Raw genomic sequence first — 20,749 nt, 5'->3', positions numbered from 1 at the left:
TAAAAAAGACTTATAATAGTTAGAATAGTTTCTGTTTAGTGACCACTGATTGATTACTTTGCCTGTCTGTATCAATATTATAATGTAAAAGAATAAAACAAATTTTTAATCTTAATCAATCAATCAATTTTTAAAAATAATGTAACGCTGACATAATAAAAAATAAAAGTGGAAATGACTTATCTTTCGCTGCTAGTTTTATTTGACTCATGTCTGCCTGGAAAAAAAAGTGTTTACAAAAGTTTAATCTGGACAGTAGTTGATAGAATGTAAAGTTAAACATCTGCATGGATATTTAGATCAAATTGTGCATTACACCATGTACACGTTTTGTGTAATGCCATTTTGGCCCCCTTGAGGGTGATGAAGCATCAAAAACCTGCTGGAGCTTTCAACCACATGCAAGAGGTGGCAAGAATACTGTCTGCAGCCTCCCAAATCATGGAAAGCTTTAATGTCAAACTATCTCTTTTCTCTCTTTTTTTGTCATTTTTGACACAAAGCAGGTAAACTGTGAACACAAAAAAAACAGAAATTCATACCTCATTGCATATACAGACAAAAGATAAAGCTGGGTGTCCAGCTGGGGTGATGCAAAACAGACTTCTTGTGTTTTTAATTATTATTTTAATCCTCATTATAGTGATGCAAAAATTACAATTGTGACAACAACACCTAAACACTCTCTGTCTAACCTTCCTGTTCAATTATAAGGGATGCAACAAAACCAAGATTCATATAAAGTAGGCCTGCTGTAGCAAAATAATGACAACAATAATATCTAATATTTAGATCAACGACACAGAGTTATATAAAACCCTCACAGGACACTTGATAGCAAGAATGACTCTTGATTCTTTGATAAAAACACTCAACAATGGCTTTTCTTTTGTTTTCTTCCATGTCTCTGCAGGGGAAGCTTTTATTTTACTACTTCTCTCACAGCAACTGGTGCATTATGTGTCATAACTCTTATAGTCTAACATGGTTTAGGCCACACCGTACCATTTCTGATCAAAGAAAAATGCACACAGCTGAATATTTGTTGCTACACTGCCAGCATCCTTAAATGAATACATCTCAGCTCAACTATGCTAATACATTTTTGTGTTGTTTTTTTTTGTAAAATATACAGATACCTTTCAAGTTGATTTCAAGCAGCATTATAAATACAGTAAACCGAAAATAATCTGCTGTCAGCTTGACAGAAAAAAAAACTCTGCCCATTTAGTTAATGGAAATGATCAGATTGAATGTATATATATATATATATGTTGCCAAAATTGTTGTAATGCGGATGCTGAGGATATAAATTAATATAATAATTATAATAATTATATTATAATTAATTAATAATGTTTAGGTTGATTTCTACTGGATATGAGACCAAACACTGTACATCTATATTAACAGTGAATAAAATGTAGATTTATTTATTTTTTACTTTATTTAACCTTTATTTAAAGGTCCCATATTGTAAAAAGTGAGATTTTCATGTCTTATATATTATAGAGCAGGTTTAAGTGCTTTATATAAATACTGTTAAACTATCAAAACGCTCAATATACGGAGAAATACACACAGCCCGTATTCAGAAATTGTGCGTTTGAAACAAGCCGTTAGGATTTCTGTCCATTTGTGATGTCACAAATATACAATATTTAGACCATTTCAAAGTTTTAAATGTAAACAAATAAGTTAAATGTGTCCCAGATTATTTCCTGTTGCAGTGTATGTGAATAACATCAGCTGACAGGAAGTAAACATGGACCAAGCTGTTGCCTAGCAACGTAATTCCATTGCAATTCAGTTGAAATGAGCTAAAACGGAGCGTTTCAGACAGAGGGTGAATACAGGTATATTCAGGCAGACAGTAAGAGGAAAATAATGTTTTTTTTTTAAATATTACAGCATGTAAACATGTTCTAGTTGAAACACTAAATACAAGTATGAACCTGAATATGAGCACGATATGGGACCTTTATTAATTAACCAGGAAGTCCCTTGAGATTAAAATGTATTTTTCGATGGAGACCTGTCAAATGACGTTAACATAAACCCATATGTCATTGTATTGCAAATCTGATGTCTTTCCTATATGTGGCCTTTGCAGTTATAAAGGATCACGCTTCTTCCAGACATCTGTACATGTCTGCTGCTCCTGCAAGCATTGAAACATGTTTGTGTAATTAATGTGCAAGTAGAAGATGAAGAGATCATAACTTATACAGGACTGCAGCACTGGTTTGTTTTCCATTGCAGCAGGTCCACCAGTGACCTCCAATAACCTTTCCAGCAAATGAATAGCTGAACTTGTCTTGACCTCTTGACCTCTTGCCCTGGATGCGTCTCCATCCTCCTCACTGACATGTGAGATGCAACATGACCACACAACCCCTTTCTCCTGTCTTAAGAAAGTCGGGCTGCAGTTGTTTTTTTCAGTGGATTCTACGGCAAATGTTCAACTACGAGAGCACTAAGCCAAATCCTCCACCATGATCATGTGTTCATCCTTACAGGGGGAGGGAGGGCAAAGCGGGGGGAGAGACAGACCCATTTGGCTATTGTCATTGTATTGCAAATCTGATGTCTATCCTATATGTGGCCTTTGCAGTTATAAAGGATCACACTTCTTCCAGACATCAGTACGCATTGAAAAAATGTTTGTGCAATTAATGTGCAAATAGAAAAGAAGAGAATAATAATAAAATGTAGATTTTTTACTTTATTTAACCTTTATTTAACCTTTATTTAAAGGTCCCATATTGTAAAAAGTGAAATCCTCCACCACCATCATCATCATGTGTTCATCCTTACAGAGGGAGGGTGGGTTGCCTGCGAGGCGGAGCGGAGGGAGAAGGAGGGTTGCCTGTGAGGCAGAGCGGAGGGAGAATGAGAGTTGCCTGTGAGGCAGAGCGGAGGGAGAAGGAGGGTTGCCTGTGAGGCAGAGCGGAGGAAGAAAGAGGGAGGGTTGCCTGCGAGGCAGAGCGGAGGGAGAAGGAGGGTTGCCTGCGAGGCAGAGCGGAGGGTTTAGGAGGGTTGCCTGCGAGGCAGAGCGGAGGGAGAAGGAGGGTTGCCTGCGAGGCAGAGCGGAGGGAGAAAGAGGGTTGCCTGCGAGGCAGAGCGGAGGGAGAAGGAGGGTTGCCTGCGAGGCAGAGCGGAGGGAGAAGGAGGGTTGCCTGTGAGGCAGAGCGGAGGGAGAATGAGAGTTGCCTGTGAGGCAGAGCGGAGGAAGAAAGAGGGAGGGTTGCCTGCGAGGCAGAGCGGAGGGAGAAGGAGGGTTGCCTGCGAGGCAGAGCGGAGGGAGAAGGAGGGTTGCCTGCGAGGCAGAGCGGAGGGAGAAAGAGGGTTGCCTGCGAGGCAGAGCGGAGGGAGAAGGAGGGTTGCCTGCGAGGCAGAGCGGAGGGAGAAGGAGGGTTGCCTGTGAGGCAGCGCGGAGGGAGAAGGAGAGTTGCCTGCGAGGCAGAGCGGAGGGAGAAGCGGACCCTCGTTTAGACCTGGTCAACACATCGTTTCATGTGAAGAAGCTGAGCCGTTAAACAGTCAGTAATCCGTCTTTATTTACACTCAGAGTGTTGTACTACATGTAGGTAGGATATGAGTAGAGGAACGAGGTTCAGGAGGAACAACCAGCTCTAGAGCTGCTCTGTTATCGGCTGTCTGCTCTGCTGCGCTGCGTTAGCATGAAGCTAGGTTAGCATGAAGCTAGGTTAGCATGAAGCTAGGTCAGCTGGCTTGTTTTGCCATCTAACACCAGCCGGAGCCTCATTTCACCAACACGTAACGTTCATCATCATGACCGTGTTAAACACCATGCTGAGGTATTAATGACAGTTTAACGTGTTTGCAGGAGGGAAGCTAACACTAGCCTGTTAGCTCAACGGACATTTAGCCGCTAGCTAGCTAGTGACGACAAGGCCTCTGGAAAGGAGGCAGGGACACGCGTCATCAACGCGTCATGTCTCCGGGGTGTATTGCACATGCGCAGTAGAATCTGACCTGGGCTGCGTTTGAATAGAGCATCGCTCAACACAGTGAGGAGACACACGTCAGCTAAAAGCACGATATCACTCTATATTGCAGCTGCTTGGCAGTAATGTTAGCTGACCAGACCAAGGTCTCTCCATGAATCAATGCTGATCCTAGTGTTGGCTTTTCCCGCCTCAGCCTCCAGACCGCGGCCGGAGGGAACGGGGGAGATGCCGGAGTTTTGGTCGGAGACGATAACGTTTCTCTCTGCGGAGCCCCGTCACTTCACAAGACACGGGAAACCTCTGTTGGTCTGGAGGAGCTGCAGCAGTTATTTCTGCACAAACGTCCACAGTACATTCACTAGATATCCTCAGAGCTAAACTAACTCTTCTGCAGTGTGGAGTGAGCAGCATGCACGTGAGAGCGGAGCGAGAACGAGCGCGTTGTGTGAGTGAAGACAAGCAGGCAGAGGAGCGGTCTGAACAGCGTAGCCACACGCGAGCGTGCACATGCGAGCGCGCATTGGAAACCGACCCGGTAGATTTATACGTGTAAAAAGTTACAAACAGTCCCTTTAAAGCGACGCACCATTCGGCCGTTCATAATAACAAATGATATGCTTATCTTGCATATTATTATCATACAGCAGTCATATACTAATTGGGATTCATGTTTAACATGAGTGGACAGTGACAACCATTTAGTTTCATTTTATTTTTAACTATTTAAAACTATGTAACAAGTAACAAACAAAACAAGAATAACATAAAATGAACAGTAAACAATCAATTAACAAATAATCAACATAAATACATATCACATGTCCGAAAAGAAGTTGGGAAGAAGTATATGATCCTACACTTTCAACATATCTCCAACAATTAACTCAATATATATCATATATTCCTTTGTATATTTCAGCTGCAGTCTAGAGAAAGAGCAGTCGGATTTTCTGAACACAAAGGTTGTCTTTTCTTAAATCCTTCTGAATTTTCCTTCTCACCTTTCCTTGACCTCATGACTTTTTCCATTGAGGTCAAGGAGAAGTGGTTAGGAAAAGACGTTAGGACGTAGTTATTTTACTTTTCGAACGCAGCCCTGCAGCTTGAGTTACACTGCGCATGCGTTGTATCCCCATGTACCAAAGACACGTGTCCCAGCCTCCTTCCACAGGCCTTGGTTGACGAGTTTAGCCTGCTAGAAGCGCTGGTTTGTTGTCTGGGCTCCATCTATATGCTGGAATAATGGGATGTTTTCTTCACTGCATTGATCCTAACGTAGTCAGTGTTTGGTATTAATATATTCTTATTTATTTCATAACCCTGTGTATTTGGTCAGGCATCAGTTTAGCAGCTGAATACTTTGCAAACCCCTTGAAAATCAAATGCAAAAAAAATGCATCAAATAGCGTTTTATATCTATTGATAAGCATGCAGACATATATCTGTTATCTATTGATAAGCATGCAGACATATATCTATTGATAAGCATGCAGACATATATCTATTGATAAGCATGCAGACATACATCTTCTATCTATTGATAAGCATGCAGACATATATCTGTTATCTATTGATAAGCATGCAGACATATATCTGTTATCTATTGATAAGCATGCAGACATATATCTATTGATAAGCATGCAGACATATATCTTATATCTATTGATAAGCATGCAGACATATCTGTTATCTATTGATAAGCATGCAGACAGATATCATATCTATTGATAAGCATGCAGACAGATATCTTATATCTATTGATAAGCATGCAGACAGATATCTTATATCTATTGATAAGCATGCAGACATATATCTTATATCTATTGATAAGCATGCAGACTGCTCATAACCCTGCAATAGACTTATCTATTGATAAGCATGCAGATGTATCTATTGATAAGCATGCAGACATATATCTTATATCTATTGATAAGCATGCAGACTGCTCATAACCCTGCAATAGACTTATCTATTGATAAGCATGCAGACAGCTCCTAACTCTGCAACAGACAGCTCATAAAGCAACCCAATCTTGCCCTTTCCTCAGTGTTCCAGTGTCATCAGGCACTATAGACTCTGAGATGTTAAAAGCAAAGCACATTTTACTGGAATGCTTGGATCTCTTGATACAAAATAAAACATACAGTTGCAAACTGCAAGGCTGCTTAGTATTTGTTGAAATCGTTGTTTAACTAGGGATAGATCAATATATTTGTAATTGGTTGGATATCAGCTTTAATGCCAGCCCATTATTATTATTATTATTATTAGCAGGTATTTGGTTGATAATTGAACTGCCATATTTGTGTTTTAGTATGAGAATATATTAAAATGATCCCTGTATCACCTCTATTAATAAGCTTAGTCTATTTTGCACCACATCATTTTTTTTTATTTGCTTTTCTGTCGCTTGCTTTGCTGTTCTGAGCATGCATACAGCTGGTAACCTGCAGCAGACTGAGGGATATTCCGTTATTTGTGTTTACAGTTGTTTATTAAACGCGCATTCTGTGACTGTGCCACATCATGATCTGATGCGGAGCTCTCTCACTCTCTCTCTCTCTCTCTCTCTCTCTCTCTCTCTCTCTCTCTCTCTCTCTCTCTCTCTCTCTCTCTCTCTCTCTCTCTCTCTCTCTCTCTCTCTCTCTCTCTCTCTCTCTCTCTCTTTCTCTCTCTTTCTCTCTCTCTCTATGTCTCTCTGTCTCTCTCTGTCTCTCTCTCTCTCTCTCTCATGTTGGAATCTCAGACCCGTTTTTGGTTTCCCAAAACAACTCCGGCCCGGGCCTCAGTCCGCGGTCTAGAGTTTGATAGCGGGCCGTTTGAGACGGACCCACGTCGGCGTGTCACCGCCAGCCGGTCCCTGTAGCCCAGCCACCATCATGGGCGACAGCAGAGGTGAGCAAAAGAACTTGCACTGATTTTTGTTATCAGCAATGAAATAACATAAATGTCGAGCAAAACAAATTGCATCTGTAAACTAATGTTGGTATTATCTGCAACTGTACAAATGATAGAACACTTTGTTATCATGCATGTTGTTAATGCAGGTTTATGAAATATGGGTTATGGTGAAACAAAGATTTAGCTACCCAACACTTGTTTGCATGATTAAATATTCCAGCTTGCACAGCTGACCTACATAGACCCCCATGTCTTCCTGTGTACAGTCATTTCATCAGAGTCAGTCAGGGTCAGTCATCCACATTACCATCCCACCATAAAGCAAAGTGTGTTTTAATACCGTGTTACTATGACGTTTGTTACCAAAAGGTTGATGTGCTTTAGTCTAAAGGACGTGTAGAGTTTAATGTTAGGCCCGGTGTTTATTCACCTTTATCTAAAACACCTCACAGTAACATGAGAGCAATATATCAGTGCAATGCCAGGAGGTTGTGAACCTCTATTTCTACACCAGTTGGTGCTGTACTCAACTAGATTAGCCACACATCTTACTATGCACCTTGACATAAGTGCTTATTCAGAGTGCTTGTTGAAATATGTGACAGAGTTGGAGTTGTAACAGTGTCAGACATTAATGGAGACTTGTGAGGGAAAATACCTCAAATTAAAAATGAGCAAAAAAAAAAAAAGATGTCCTCAGTATTTAAAAACATAATTCCTAGTGATTGTTGACTTGATAAGTATTCACGTGATAGTGCAAGCACTGTGATTTATGTGAGCATACGATTGGTTGATTTCTTTCCGGTGTGTTTGAGGCAAGAAACATAGATTAGATCAGACGACAACCAAGTACGGCGCCCGAAGCGGTGAGAATGCAGCACACAGCCAGCTGCAGGAGAAAGCCAACACAAATACAAACCACAGCATAAACTAAATAAATAAATAAAACAATTGGCATCATAAAAGCACACCAAAATTCCACTGGATTCAGATCACAGAGCCAAAGAAAGGCTTCTAGAAGCTGAAATGAATTTCTTCCTCTTGATTGCAGACCAGTCAGATAGAGTAAACACACATCTCAGGTACACCTCAGACCTGTACTACGAAGCGAGTCCAACATACCCAGGGTATCTTCTCGTTATCTGGCTTCACTAACCCTAACAAACGAGATCCCGCTGAGCGCTCATACGACGGTGGTTATCAACTCGGTAAATCAACCCAGGGTTTCTCAGTCTGGGTATGAGCGCGTTCACATGAACGGGGCGGGGTTTGCAGCATCTGACCAATCACAAACATGGACGAGTCTACTGACTGCAGAGCGGCACATTTTACAAACCAAGATAATATTAGACAAATACGAAGAAGTTAAAACACATAATCCAGACTAATAGTAACACCGTTGAAGCTGCCAAATGCAGGAAGGACAGCTGGCAGAAAAAAAAAAATTGTCGATGTGTGAATGCGTAAATGCAAGTAAAAAATAAATATAAAAACATAGCTCAAAGTGATAAGCATCCACAGCATACAGCCAGTTGTCCTTCCTCTATTTGTCAATTTAAACTGTGTTGCCTTTAGTTCTTCGTCTTTGTGTAATATTATCATACGATCTGCACACTGAGCTCTGATTGGTCAGTAGGCATCGCTTTTATACAAGTTGATCTGTTATCTGGAACATAACCTGCTCCGGAGCAGGTTAGCTGTTCAGCATCAGTAACCATGGCGATCTACCCCGGTAAGAAGTGATCCACCTTCGTAGGACTGAAAACTCTGAAGGGTTAACCCTGAAGTTACCTCGCTAACCCCAAATCCTGCTTCGTAGTACCCCGTAGGCCTCTCATCTCAGGTGCTGTGAGAAAACTGATGATAAATCCTGAGAGATGTAGAGAAGAACTCCTCCAAACCAACCACATCTTGCCCTTTCCTTAGTTGTCCAGTGTCATTAGGCACTATAGACTCTGAGATGTTAAAACCAAAGCACATTTTTACTGGAACTGAACTGCCATATTTGTGTTTTAGTTTGAGAATATATTAAAATGATCCCTGTATCACCTCTATTAATAAGCTTAGTCTATTTTGCACCACGTTATTTTTTATTTATGATTACATTAACTATTTGCTTTTCTATTTCTTGCTGTGTCTCATCAGATTCCCGCAGCCCAGACAGTTCGTCTGTGTCCTCCCCTCCATCGGGCCAGCGCTCGCCTCCGCTGGTTCCCTCAGCTGCAGCTTCCATGACCTCCCTGCCTCCCATCACTACCAGTGGGGTCAACAGCCCCATCAGTAGCATCGGCTCCCCCTTCTCCGTCATCAGCTCTTCACTGGGCTCGCCCTGCCTGCCTGGCACGCCGTCGGTGGGCTACGGCCCCATCAGCAGCCCGCAGGTAAGGGAGGACTGTTGTACTTTAGGGATATCATTTGAACATACGTTCCTGTCCATGTAGTTGTCTTCATGTTCTATCACAGCTCAGATTTTCCTTTGTTTTCAGTGTTTTAGTCCAGTTTCAAGATTCAGCCTCTGTGGAGGATTTACAGTGGGAATAAGAGTTTGCTTATTTTTAAATAATTTTAGGCCAAAGAACATATACAGTTCAAGAACATCTAGAAATGTGCATTAGCACTCGTACAGGCCAATGTTTAAAACATCATTTCAGTTGCAGTGGAAAGTAGAAATGAACACCTTGAAATATATCAGGCTAATACAAAGTCATGACATATTTAAGTTGGGTTTTTGACAATATCTAAGATTGTCTTGATTGTTGCTCTCCACAACCAAAGTGACAGTTAATTCAAGTCCTGCTTTATACAATAAAATATCAAAAAATCACACTTTTATTTTTCATCACAGAGTTGTTGATGTACACTCACCGGCCACTTTATTAGGTACACCTTGCTAGTACCGGGTGGTCTTCTGCTGCTGTAGCCCATCTGCTTCAAGGTTGGACGTGTTGGACGTGTTGTGCGTTCAGACATGGTATTCTGCATACCTTGGTTGTAACGAGTGGTTATTTGAGTTACTGTTGCCTTTCTATCATCTCCAACCACTCTGCCCATTCTCCTCTGACCTCTGACATCAACAGGGCATTTCCGTCCACACAACCCCCGCTCACTGGATATGTTCTCTTGTTGGGACCATTCTCTTTAAACCCTAGAGATGGTTGTGCGTGAAAATCCCAGTAGATCAGCAGTTTTTGAAATACTCAGACCAGCCCGTCTGGCACCAACAACCATGCCACGTTCAAAGTCACTTAAATCCCCTTTTTTCCCCATTCTGATGCTCGGTTTGAACTTCAGCGAGTCGTCTTCACCACGTCTAGATGACGTAATGCATTGAGTTGCTGCCATGTGATTGGCTGATTAGCTATTTGTGTTAACAAGCAATTGAACAGGTGTGCCTAATAAAGTGGCCGGTGAGTGTATGTTGATGTTGATGTCTTTTTTTGCCATGGGGCCATAACAATTTTGCTAGAGATCTTTGGCTTTGCTCCCACTCTGTCTGTTTGCCTTGATGTTTACATGGTAGATGTCATGAGCTTTGTTCTTAAGACCTTGTCTTATCCTCTCTGCTCTTACAGTTTGTCAGATGTAAGCGTTGAGGCAGGGCTTTGAGAAAAATAGAAAAAATAAGTGCTACGTGCTTGCCTCTCACTGTGATGTTGTTTTGTGTGGTCTGGGGATGTCACGGTCCCACCAGTTAATAAACGTGTGATAACACCAGTGTTACTGATTACACCGGACATTTTACTAGAAAAGATGATGCTTAATATCTGTAGAGTACTTAGTTTGATCTTTAACGTTGGATGGCTGTGTGTCTGGCCCCTCCGGTCGACTGTTCGCTGCGGTGCCGCGAGTTTCACCTTGGCGCCGCTGCGCCACATACACTGGCTGTGACCGCTCCGTCCTCCAAACGGCGATTGCCTCATTAGTGTTGGGGTTCCCGTACAGCATTGGGTTTAAATCCCAAATATTGCCAAATCAGCCATCATCTTGACACTTTCACTTTCAGTTTGTAGCGTTTGTCGTCCCAATATGTATAGATAACACTCGCTAATGTTAAGCACACAACCCACGCACTGACGTATTCCTTAAAAGAACATAAATCCCTGATGACTAGGCCCGGCGGGGAGTCAACTTACAGTCCCGGCGGGCCACCAGGCTTGCAACTACAACTTACACTGATGGAAATCTTGCTGTCTGCTGAAATATCTGCAGCTTGTTAAGTCATATTGGTGATCTAATGTATTCACCATTTCCTTGAAACTGGCTTTTTCAACTGTATGGATAGAAACCATTTCTTTTACAACGTACCTGCTGACTGCCGTCGTACAGTCTCGCCACCGTTGACTGTCACGTTTAGATGTTGTTGTTGCCTTCGCTAAAGCCCCGATGACTGAGGGTTGATTGCCCAAAGCAGTTTTCGTCCAGTTGGACAGCAGACTCCAGATCAGCTCTGACTGCTTGTTTTCCTCCGGTCTATGAAACCTTGCAGATGCCATTAGGAGCACCAGAGGACACAGAGACACATGCTTTTTTTTCAGATGACCTATCTCATGCCTGTCAGGATATAGCGACCGTTTTATAAAAATAACTTTTTAAATCGTATTTGCTCCATTTCTCCCCACTGCAGCTTTAAACATGGCCTTTACGTTCCTACAGAAGTATAGGGAGAATTATGAAATTCCTCTAAAAGCAAACCTCCTAGTCGTCACTGTGTTCACCTTCTCTTCTGTCGTTCTCTCAGATCAACTCAACAGTGTCCATGTCAGGGCTCCATGCAGTGAGCAGCTCCGATGATGTGAAACCTCCGTTGGGCTTGAAGCAGATGTCGCCCCACAGCCCAGGGCCGATGCTTTCCCAGAAACGCCTTTGTGCCATCTGCGGAGACAGATCTTCGGGTGACTATAGACACCTTAAATACAACTCTTATTTTCTGTGCCTTGTTGGGGCCGAACAGTGTAAAACCATTTAGAGGCCCTGAGATCCTCTAATAGTTCAGTCTAGAAACAAATTGTCATCTCTCTTGTCTTACTTCTTTGGCTCTTTTCCTCCCTCCTTCCCACGCCCTCCAGGTAAGCACTACGGCGTCTACAGCTGTGAGGGCTGTAAAGGCTTCTTCAAGCGCACTGTGCGCAAAGACTTGACCTACACCTGTCGGGACAGTAAAGACTGTTTGGTGGATAAGAGACAGAGGAACCGCTGCCAGTACTGCCGCTACCAGAAGTGCCTGGCCATGGGCATGAAGAGAGAAGGTGAGCAAGCAGGGGCACTTCAGCACACCCTGTACATGGCTGCTTCTCAGCCCCTTCTGCTCATGACCCCAACAAATGAGGCCATTTCACCTCCCAGCACACACCATTTAGGTCTAAATGCACAAAGTGGGGCATTTTCTACATGCATGATGATTTCATTTTGGTTTTAAGAGGTTGATAAATGATTTAAGGATGACTATTTAGCTGATAGAAAGCTCTGCTGTGGTGTGTTTGTTAGAGATATACTTGATCATGTTATGAGTTGTCCACTCCAAATCTGGTTCAAGAGTCTCCAACAGTAGTTGGGGATGATGATGCTGCAGTGATGATGTTGATTGATCGGGTCTCTGGAGCTGGAACAAATTAGTTTCCTTTAACGATAGCATACAGTATGTGGTCAGTGGGACTGTGGGAAAATAAAAGCTTCACTTTGGGGGTGACAAGCTCCAACAAGCATACCGACTGTTTCCCGGCTCGTGGGCTGCCTCGTTCAAACTCAACATTTCAATGCTGAACATATCACTAAGGGTCTCCTTTTCCAAAGGCCCTTCCAGATGGGTTTGAGAAGTGGCAGTGTTCTTTTGCCCCAAAAACTGGGGGACACAACAGGTGCATCCTTTGCAGCCTTCAGTGTTCTGTAATCCATTGAACGTCAGTCACTTTTATAGACCCTAAATGGTATTCTCTGCCCCTTTGCGTTCTTTTTTCATGCTTTCACTATGACGTTTTAGAGTCTTTTTGCTGTTGATCGGGTATCAAAACTCTTCCTTATATCCACAGTAATTCTGTTAAGGCTGTTGTTTTTTTGAATCCCAGAAGCAGACACAGACACCGCTGGGTGTTGGTTGAAAGTCAGGTGGATTTATTGTAATAAATGGTGAAGGGATGAGGGGCGCTGGAGAAGTCGGGGGACAGGCAGGTCTGATGAGCAGGGTGACAGATTCAGTGTTGTAAAACCATAAACCATGAGGAGTCCAAAAAATACTTTAAAAATAATGCTGTGTTTCGGCCGTACTTTTCAACTAATGGCCTGGAAGTATCACGCAACTATGCCATATTTACCAGGTGTTTGTCTTCAGGTGGCCGTCAGTCACCGGTGAATACATCCCATGAAGCCTGAGTTTAGAGAAAAGACGAAACCTGAGTTCACCAGTCCAAAACTTCATAGTATATCATTCTGACATTGGTGACAGTGATAATGCCGATGAACTGATATAGCTCATTGTTATTCATGTAATGCTCAAAGTGCTTTATATTAAATAGGAAGCAGACACATTCATAAACTGCAGCTGATTTATATGCAGCGTGTTAACACTGAAAATAATGTTAGATCCATTTCAAGCCAGTCAGTCTGAGAGGATGTGCTGCCAAGCATCTTTAGGTTGAGCTAACTCTACCGTGTACTCTGCTTTCTCATATTAGATAATCGTATTAAGACTGAATCCCCCAGCACATTACCAGGGATGCACCGATCCGACTTTTTCAGTCTCGATACCGATAGTGATACCTGGGCTTTGGGTATCGGCCGACACCAAGTACCGATCTGGTACTGAGTGTTTAATTAATAAGATGTTTGCTTCACTGTGTGGAAGTGACTGGGATCATTTTCTTTATGTGTAAGCCAACATCAGGCTTGACTTAAACATCGCTTTCCTAACTTTGTAAAACAAAATGTAACAAATAAATACATAGATAACGTAAATTTAGTGAATTGTTATATATTTTTAAAATAATAAATCGTACACCAACAACTCATCATCAACATGAATAACATTTCATCTGTAAATCTTTTTAATGCAGCAAAACAAATGGTCAAAACTTAAACAGGAATTAAAAATTGCAGTATAATGTTTATAGTATATAAACGTAGAATTCAATTTACTAGATCGGCCCCATTGTCACGATATACGATCCAGCTATTTGAGTCCGTATCGGTGCATCCCTACACATTAAGATGCTACTTCTATTGTAGTTTTGTCCTAACTCAGTTCATGTTTGATACGTTGCTGAGATGTGTGGTCACTGTTGTTATAATGATCACTGTAGGCGTGTAAGTTAACACAGATGATCAAGGCTTCCTGTGGAGGATACTTCACCGCCTCAACCTGCAAATCCTGAGCCTAACTTCTTAACCTCACCCATAACCTTAAATGAGATCTTACTGTAAACCTAATCTATGAATCCTAGTCATCATTAAATTAGAGTATCAATGTTGATATTTTTTTCTTGTGCATTTGAACCAAGAGAGCTTCAGTGATGTTTGTACAACAGGGGATAGAAAGAACGAGTACAGAGTGGTAGAGAGGGAGATGGGGGTGGGTAAGCCTTGTAAACACTAACCCCCTTTCCCCCTCTCTTCCTCTTTTTTGTTTCCTCTCGTTCTCTCTCTCCCCCCCCTCCCTCCTTCTGTAGTGGCCAAGATGAACGACAGATGTAAGGAGAAGAGGGAGGGAGGGGTGTGTGTGCCTGTGTCTGTATGAGTGAGCGAGAAGCAGAGAGAGATATGACATTGCATCTCTATATCTCTGAGAAGGAGCTAGTTTAGAATGTTTTTTTTTCCATAGTTGGTTGTCAGTGCTCAGAGGTGGACCGGTGCCAGCCTTGAAGCACTTCCCCATGTTTTTTTTTTTAAACGTTTATAGATCCAGGGAAAGTTTGCTGAGTCAGCACACTCCGTTTAACCATCATCCTACTTTAATGTGATGCTACTGGTTGCTTATTCCCACCTGGTGCTGCCCACAAAGGTCACAGTTCCTACAGTCAGCCACAGAGCAGTTCTGTTCAGGAACATGGATTTATACTTTGATGCTTGTAGAGGAAGGATAGATGTTCACTTAATTTCCCACCCAGAGCTTTTTAAGCAATCTTGGCTTCCACTATGTGGCAGCTTTTCCTTCACAAACCCAACTCTCAAAATGTGTGGCCACTGGCACGCCTTTTCTTTTTCTGTATCAAATACAGACACAGTGACCGATGCAGATTGATGGTGATAGTAAGTAGATTAAAATGCTTTGCTTGACATTAAGTGCACAATAGGATTCAAACTTAAACCAACTTCTTTAATCTGTTGACAGACGCGTTTATAATTCATAATTAATTCATAATTAATTCATCAAAAAATACAAAATATGGTTGTTTTTTTCTTAACAAAGGCTTTAAACAATCGATGTGTGGTTTCCGCAGCACAACCCAGGATAATAGTGTATTTGAATCATAAATGAAACGATGCTTTACATCACTTACAATTACTGCTTCTGCTCAAATTGCTGCTATTCAAGAAATGACCAAAACAATAAACCTAACAAATTAATTTACAAACCTCTCTGATAAAATGTGGATTTCATGAGACTGTTGGTTGATACAGGGTCATTTATAATATGTATTTTGACATTAACATTCTCTGTTGTATTTCGCAACTAATCAGCTTGGAGCTCTTCAGGTGTTCACATTTGTATTTGGTGAACAGGGTAGGACTCTTAAGGCCCTGTTCAGACCTGGCATTAACATGAGTGATCCGATCACAAGTGGACAGCTCTAAATACGTCTGTTCACACCTGGCATTAGAACGCGTCTCCAGTGACCACTTGTGATCCCATCTCACTTCACACGTAGTAAACACACGGCTGATACAGCAGACGTTGTGACGTGATATTAACATGAACGTCAGTAGTAATATCCTACAGATTTGTGAATTTGAGTACATTGTATTAACATCAAAATAAAAGGTTGTTGACCTCCGTGCCGACGGCACCGCTGCCACCGCTGCCACCGCCAGACAACAGCAGAGTACAGAGCTTCAGAGAGACGGGATGAGGGCGGGCAGGTGTCAGCTTCGTGCAAAGCATCGGAAGAAAAACACCAACACATGTCCGACAATATGATAATAATGCGCTTCCTTTGCCTCGTCTGATAGTATAGATAAGATATATTTAGAATACAGTAGAGCACAGAAGCCGTTTCCGTGTCGTGAGGCAGACAAGCGCTCCCGTCTGCCTATATATTCACCTGAGGGGCGCGGTGATCCCGCGGATCTCAGAAGGACGTCAGTTGAGTAGGCGGTTCTTAATGTGGCCAGGACGCATTGGCGTACACACTGATATAAAAATGTGTCCCAGACCACCTCTGAATGTGGTCTGAAAGATCCGATCTCAATGCGTCCTCAATGTGCGTTCACACCTGTACTTAAAGCTGTCCACTTGTGATCCGATCACTGATGGTACGTGTCCACAGGCTCCGTCCTTTCCACGCTTCCCATTCATTGTCTATGTAAGCAGCCGCGCAATGCATTCTGGTAGCGTGGCGGCGCGATTCGAGACAAGGAGCGTCACGACAGCCGTTCCTCATTTGCATAAAGTTGAGGTCTCGTCTACTTTATGCAAACCACGGGCGTCCGACACGACTCGCCGCCTCTCCAAACTCCCGAGAATCTGTTAAACTAAATGTTGTCGATCCAAAATAAAGACAGATTCAGCAACTGCAGGATTATTTCTCGCCTCAGATGTTTTCAGAAACACATTTCGGTGAACTATTTTCGTGATAGAAGAGAAGACAGTTTCCAAACGAGCCGCCATGTTGGTTTGAAAGCTGGGAGCAGCAGCCCACGGAGGGAAAGCGTTCGTCCAATCAGGAGCCGAGTGTCTAGTGGCGGCCCACCAAGCGTCCAATGCTGGGAAGCGGCGTGTCCCCTCGCCATAAAAAACACCCCGGTGGACACGTACCATCAGGATCTATGTTAATACCAGGTCTGAACAGGGCCTTAGCATTATTTCTTTTATTCACATCCCACTTTTAGGGCAGTAGAGCGAGACGTGATCTTAAACATACAACCAAAACAACCTAACGGTGGGATGTTCTTCACCCACCAACACATAACCTCAGTCTCTGTCTACTGATGTGTGCGTTTGCTTGCAAAATATTAAATATGATGACTTGTCCAGTTATATTTGGTCCCCTACTGTTCATCTGAGGAGGATCAAACACTCCATCCATATGTTGTTACAGGACAGCTTCTATAGAACCTCACGAAGGGGGGGAAGGGAGTTGTATTCATTGGATTGACATTCACTTCAACCTGATAGCTGCCGCCTTTTCTGCAGTAACCTGATTTCTTGAACTTCATGAAAACAAGAAACTTTGTTTACTTAATCGGGGAAGGGTTATTAGGAGAAACCTGGATTTGTTTTGAGAAAAAAAATAATCATTTCCTGAAAGTGAATCTGGGCAAAACGACGACTTTCAGATTACCAATGTTCCAATTCATTGTAATTCTCTCAATGCTGTTGCTTTATAACAATTAGTTAATAATAATAATGTCTTATATGGTCCATGTCTGCCTCGGTAGAGGGCCTGAGAGAAGTGTGAAAGACAGTATGAGAGACTTTTGAGTTTATCATGAATTGTACGTCATATCTGTCTCTATTCTTTTCCCCTGTTTTGCACATTTTGTTAATTTTGCTCTTTTACTTTTCCCTGTTCTTTTTGTATTCCGACCACTTCCTGCATCAATCTTTCTCCCTCATTCCTCCTCTTCATTGTCAACACATTTTCTGTTAATCTCCAATCTCTCACTTTATCCTTCCCACTCGTCATTCCCTCTTCCACTGCCTTTCGCTCTCATTCTTTTGCTGTGCCCTTGTCTTTAATTATGTCCTATGTTCTGCCTGCCCAAGCCTTTTGCTTCTCTATCCTTGTCCATTACCTTTCCTGCTTCTCCGTTTCATATGAACCTCCTTTCACCCATCCTTCCCACACACATTTACTCCTTTCTGCTCTTCCTATACTCTTTTCTCTCATCCTCCCCTTTCTTGACCTTCATTGTTTTCTTCTGTGCTCTTCTCTGTCCACCCCAATCCTCCCCGTCCTGCAGCTGTCCAAGACGAACGGCAGAGGAACAAGGAACGAGAGGGCGAGGTGGAGTCGACCAGTGCGGTGAACGAGGAGATGCCAGTGGAGAAGATTTTAGAAGCGGAGGTGGCCGTGGAGCAGAAGACAGAGCTTCATGCAGATGGGAGTTCAGATGGCAGCTCTGTGAGTAGTCAAACTGTGTTCCCTTACGTAACATGCTACATGAGATGATTGTCAGCTTATAGATGTTTATTTTTACTTTATTCAAGTATATAATCATGCTTTTATTTGTTCAAAGACTGCAGGTGTATTTGGTTTGAATAACACGGTGTCTCGTTGTTTGATGAAATAGTTACCAATCTCTAAATCTGCTTTCTTCAGCCCAACGATCCAGTCACCAACATCTGTCAGGCAGCAGACAAGCAGCTCTTCACCCTGGTGGAGTGGGCTAAGAGGATCCCTCACTTCTCTGAGCTGGCCCTGGACGACCAGGTCATCCTACTACGTGCAGGTAAGTGTGACCTCAAGAAGGTTTAATGAATGATAGTAGTGATTCTGCTGAGAGGTTGTCTCCTACAGTTCTTAGTTATGGCCACTGCCTTGTCCCCATATATCGAACCCGTGCCTTCTTTGACCCTGTTCAGACCTGGTATTAACATGCGTCCTCAGTGATCGGATCACGGTTTAGTGCTGCTCCATCATATTCTACTGTAACACCATCATAAAACTCCCAATACAGCATTTGGTCTCTGTTATGTATGTTCATTTTGGTGCACAAAACATTAGACACTGCTAGACATGAGACGCAAATTCAATTTCTTTTACACCACAAAGTATAGTTTTAAACACCTCAAGAATCAAGAATTAGGTATTAGGAAATGTGAAACATCACAACGGACTTTTAATTCACTAGAAATTAGGGATGCACTGATACCGATACCAGTATCAGGTATCGGGTCCAATACTGTGCTCATGTACTCGTACTCGCAAAACGGCTCTGATACAACAGCTCCGATACCACTTTACGGCAGCGTGACGTTAACCTCTCGTCAGCATCTTTCGGGTCCTATCGCACGTGCTCACACTCCACCTCCCCGATGGTGTGTCCGACCCCGCGGGGCTGGGATCTCACCTCAGCCGGCGCGCGCCAGCCCTCCCTTTCATTGTGCCACGGGGTTTTGATTGCACCCTCTGACTCGCGCGCTGGCGTTAGACTCCTTGGTTTGTGTTTCAAGACGGGTCGAGTGGGTTGCCGACAACGCCACAGACCCCTGGCGCTTTTTACATGGGCCGAGCCCCGCCCTGGGGGCACGACGCGGTTGGGGACACTAAGGACTAAGTACTGCCCCGGTGACACTTTGGCCACGGCCCCGGGAAGCACCTTCGCCCCGAGCCTTTCCAAGCCGACCTAGAGCCGGTCGCGGCGCACCGCCTCGTATGCGGGACTCCCCAGCCTGCCGTGTGTCGCTCACACCCTCCAGCTGGCTGTTAACGAGGGTCTTTTCGCACAGAGAAGTACTCGTATCGGTACTCGGTATCGGCGAGTACCCAAATGTAAGTACTTGTACTTGTATCAGTGCATCCCTACTAGAAATATTGAGACACTGACTCTTCAACAGGCTGGAATGAACTCCTGATCGCATCGTTCTCCCATCGCTCCATCTCCGTGAAGGACGGGATTCTATTGGCCACCGGCCTGCACGTCCACAGGAACAGCGCTCACAGTGCCGGTGTCGGAGCCATCTTTGACAGGTAATACACAGATACATATATGCACAAACAGTATCACTCTGACAGACTTACCACATCAGTGACTCCCCCCAGCATTCAGAAGTTCAGGTGGGTGACCCAACTGGAGAGGACATGCCAGCATTCCTTTCTACTACACTTAGAAAAGATCCGCTCCTACATAGTATTAGGACCGCCTACTTTTAGCCTAAAATAGATGGACCCTGAGACGCCAGGTCAAATCCACAGTGCCCTCTTGAATTCACCTGGTGAATCCACATTAGTCCAGAGAGCTAGAGGAAGAAAGAAAGAACACTTTATTTATCTACATGAATTAGTGACAGGGGTAAGAGTTTAGGATACTGTGTCCTCACCTTTGGTTGGCTGCAGCTGCTGTGTTCTGCGTTGGCTGTGATTGGCTGAGAGACTGTGCTTCTGTAGTACTGCCTGTAGGGGGACAGCGCATGCCAGGGAGCCTGGTGACTAATGCTTACCCAGAGACATGCATGCGCGCACACACGCAGTCAGTCAGTGGCAGAGCACCTTTTATATGATAACCAGATAATGGCTGTACAATACTAACACGTGAATATATAATCAGACCGTCCCTTAAAATACATTCATGTTAATAATAATTACATCACATTATTGTGCAGGACGTTGTAGAGGCCGTGGGTATATATTTTGGTGTTACATTTTCTTTTCTGCTGACCAAGGAATAATTGTTTTATGATCTCATCTTGACATAAAGACTTGTTAAAATAATTACATCTTCACTGACCGTGGTCATCATCTGTAATTAGTAGGCAAAAGGCATTCACTGCCGGTCTTTATGTTAGGGGTGGGGGAAAAAATCAATTCATCTATGTATCAGGATTTTATTTGTTATGATTTTGTAAAAAAAAAATGTAACGCCTGAATCGATATATTTGCTTCATTTGAGTCGGTGCGGAGTTAGAAGGAAGTTACCGCTTTTATTCTTGTATACCGGCATAGACGATAAAACTGCGCCTCTTAAATAGAGCCCAACCGAGTTATCAGTCAGCCCATTTAATT

The 20,749-nt window shown here is 43.0% G+C and overlaps 1 protein-coding gene across 7 annotated transcripts in view; it reads left to right on the top strand.

Moving 5' to 3' along the window:
* The first annotated feature begins 3,404 nt into the window (after positions 1-3,404).
* rxrba (retinoid x receptor, beta a) overlaps positions 3,405-20,749 on the top strand; it is a 32,956-nt gene continuing 15,611 nt past the window's right edge. Inside the window, exons 1-9 of one of the 7 annotated variants that reach the window (XM_037794664.1) lie at positions 3,405-3,542; positions 6,721-6,869; positions 9,021-9,256; positions 11,614-11,767; positions 11,942-12,121; positions 14,534-14,554; positions 17,988-18,148; positions 18,347-18,476; positions 19,585-19,717. In XM_037794664.1, the coding sequence (XP_037650592.1) occupies positions 6,854-6,869; positions 9,021-9,256; positions 11,614-11,767; positions 11,942-12,121; positions 14,534-14,554; positions 17,988-18,148; positions 18,347-18,476; positions 19,585-19,717 (1,031 nt within the window). In that variant the 5' untranslated portion in view covers positions 3,405-3,542; positions 6,721-6,853. Of the gene's footprint in view, positions 3,543-3,674; positions 3,822-6,720; positions 6,870-9,020; positions 9,257-11,613; positions 11,768-11,941; positions 12,122-14,533; positions 14,555-17,987; positions 18,149-18,346; positions 18,477-19,584; positions 19,718-20,749 lie in introns of those variants that run through there. The other 6 variants (XM_037794656.1, XM_037794662.1, XM_037794660.1 and 3 more) reach the window with 6 other exon arrangements.

The sequence above is a fragment of the Sebastes umbrosus genome, chromosome 15 (assembly GCF_015220745.1).
Source record: "Sebastes umbrosus isolate fSebUmb1 chromosome 15, fSebUmb1.pri, whole genome shotgun sequence".
Taxonomy (NCBI): Eukaryota; Metazoa; Chordata; class Actinopteri; order Perciformes; family Sebastidae; genus Sebastes; species Sebastes umbrosus.
Note: the sequence above shows the minus strand (reverse complement) of the source record. Positions and strands in the feature narration are given on the sequence as shown.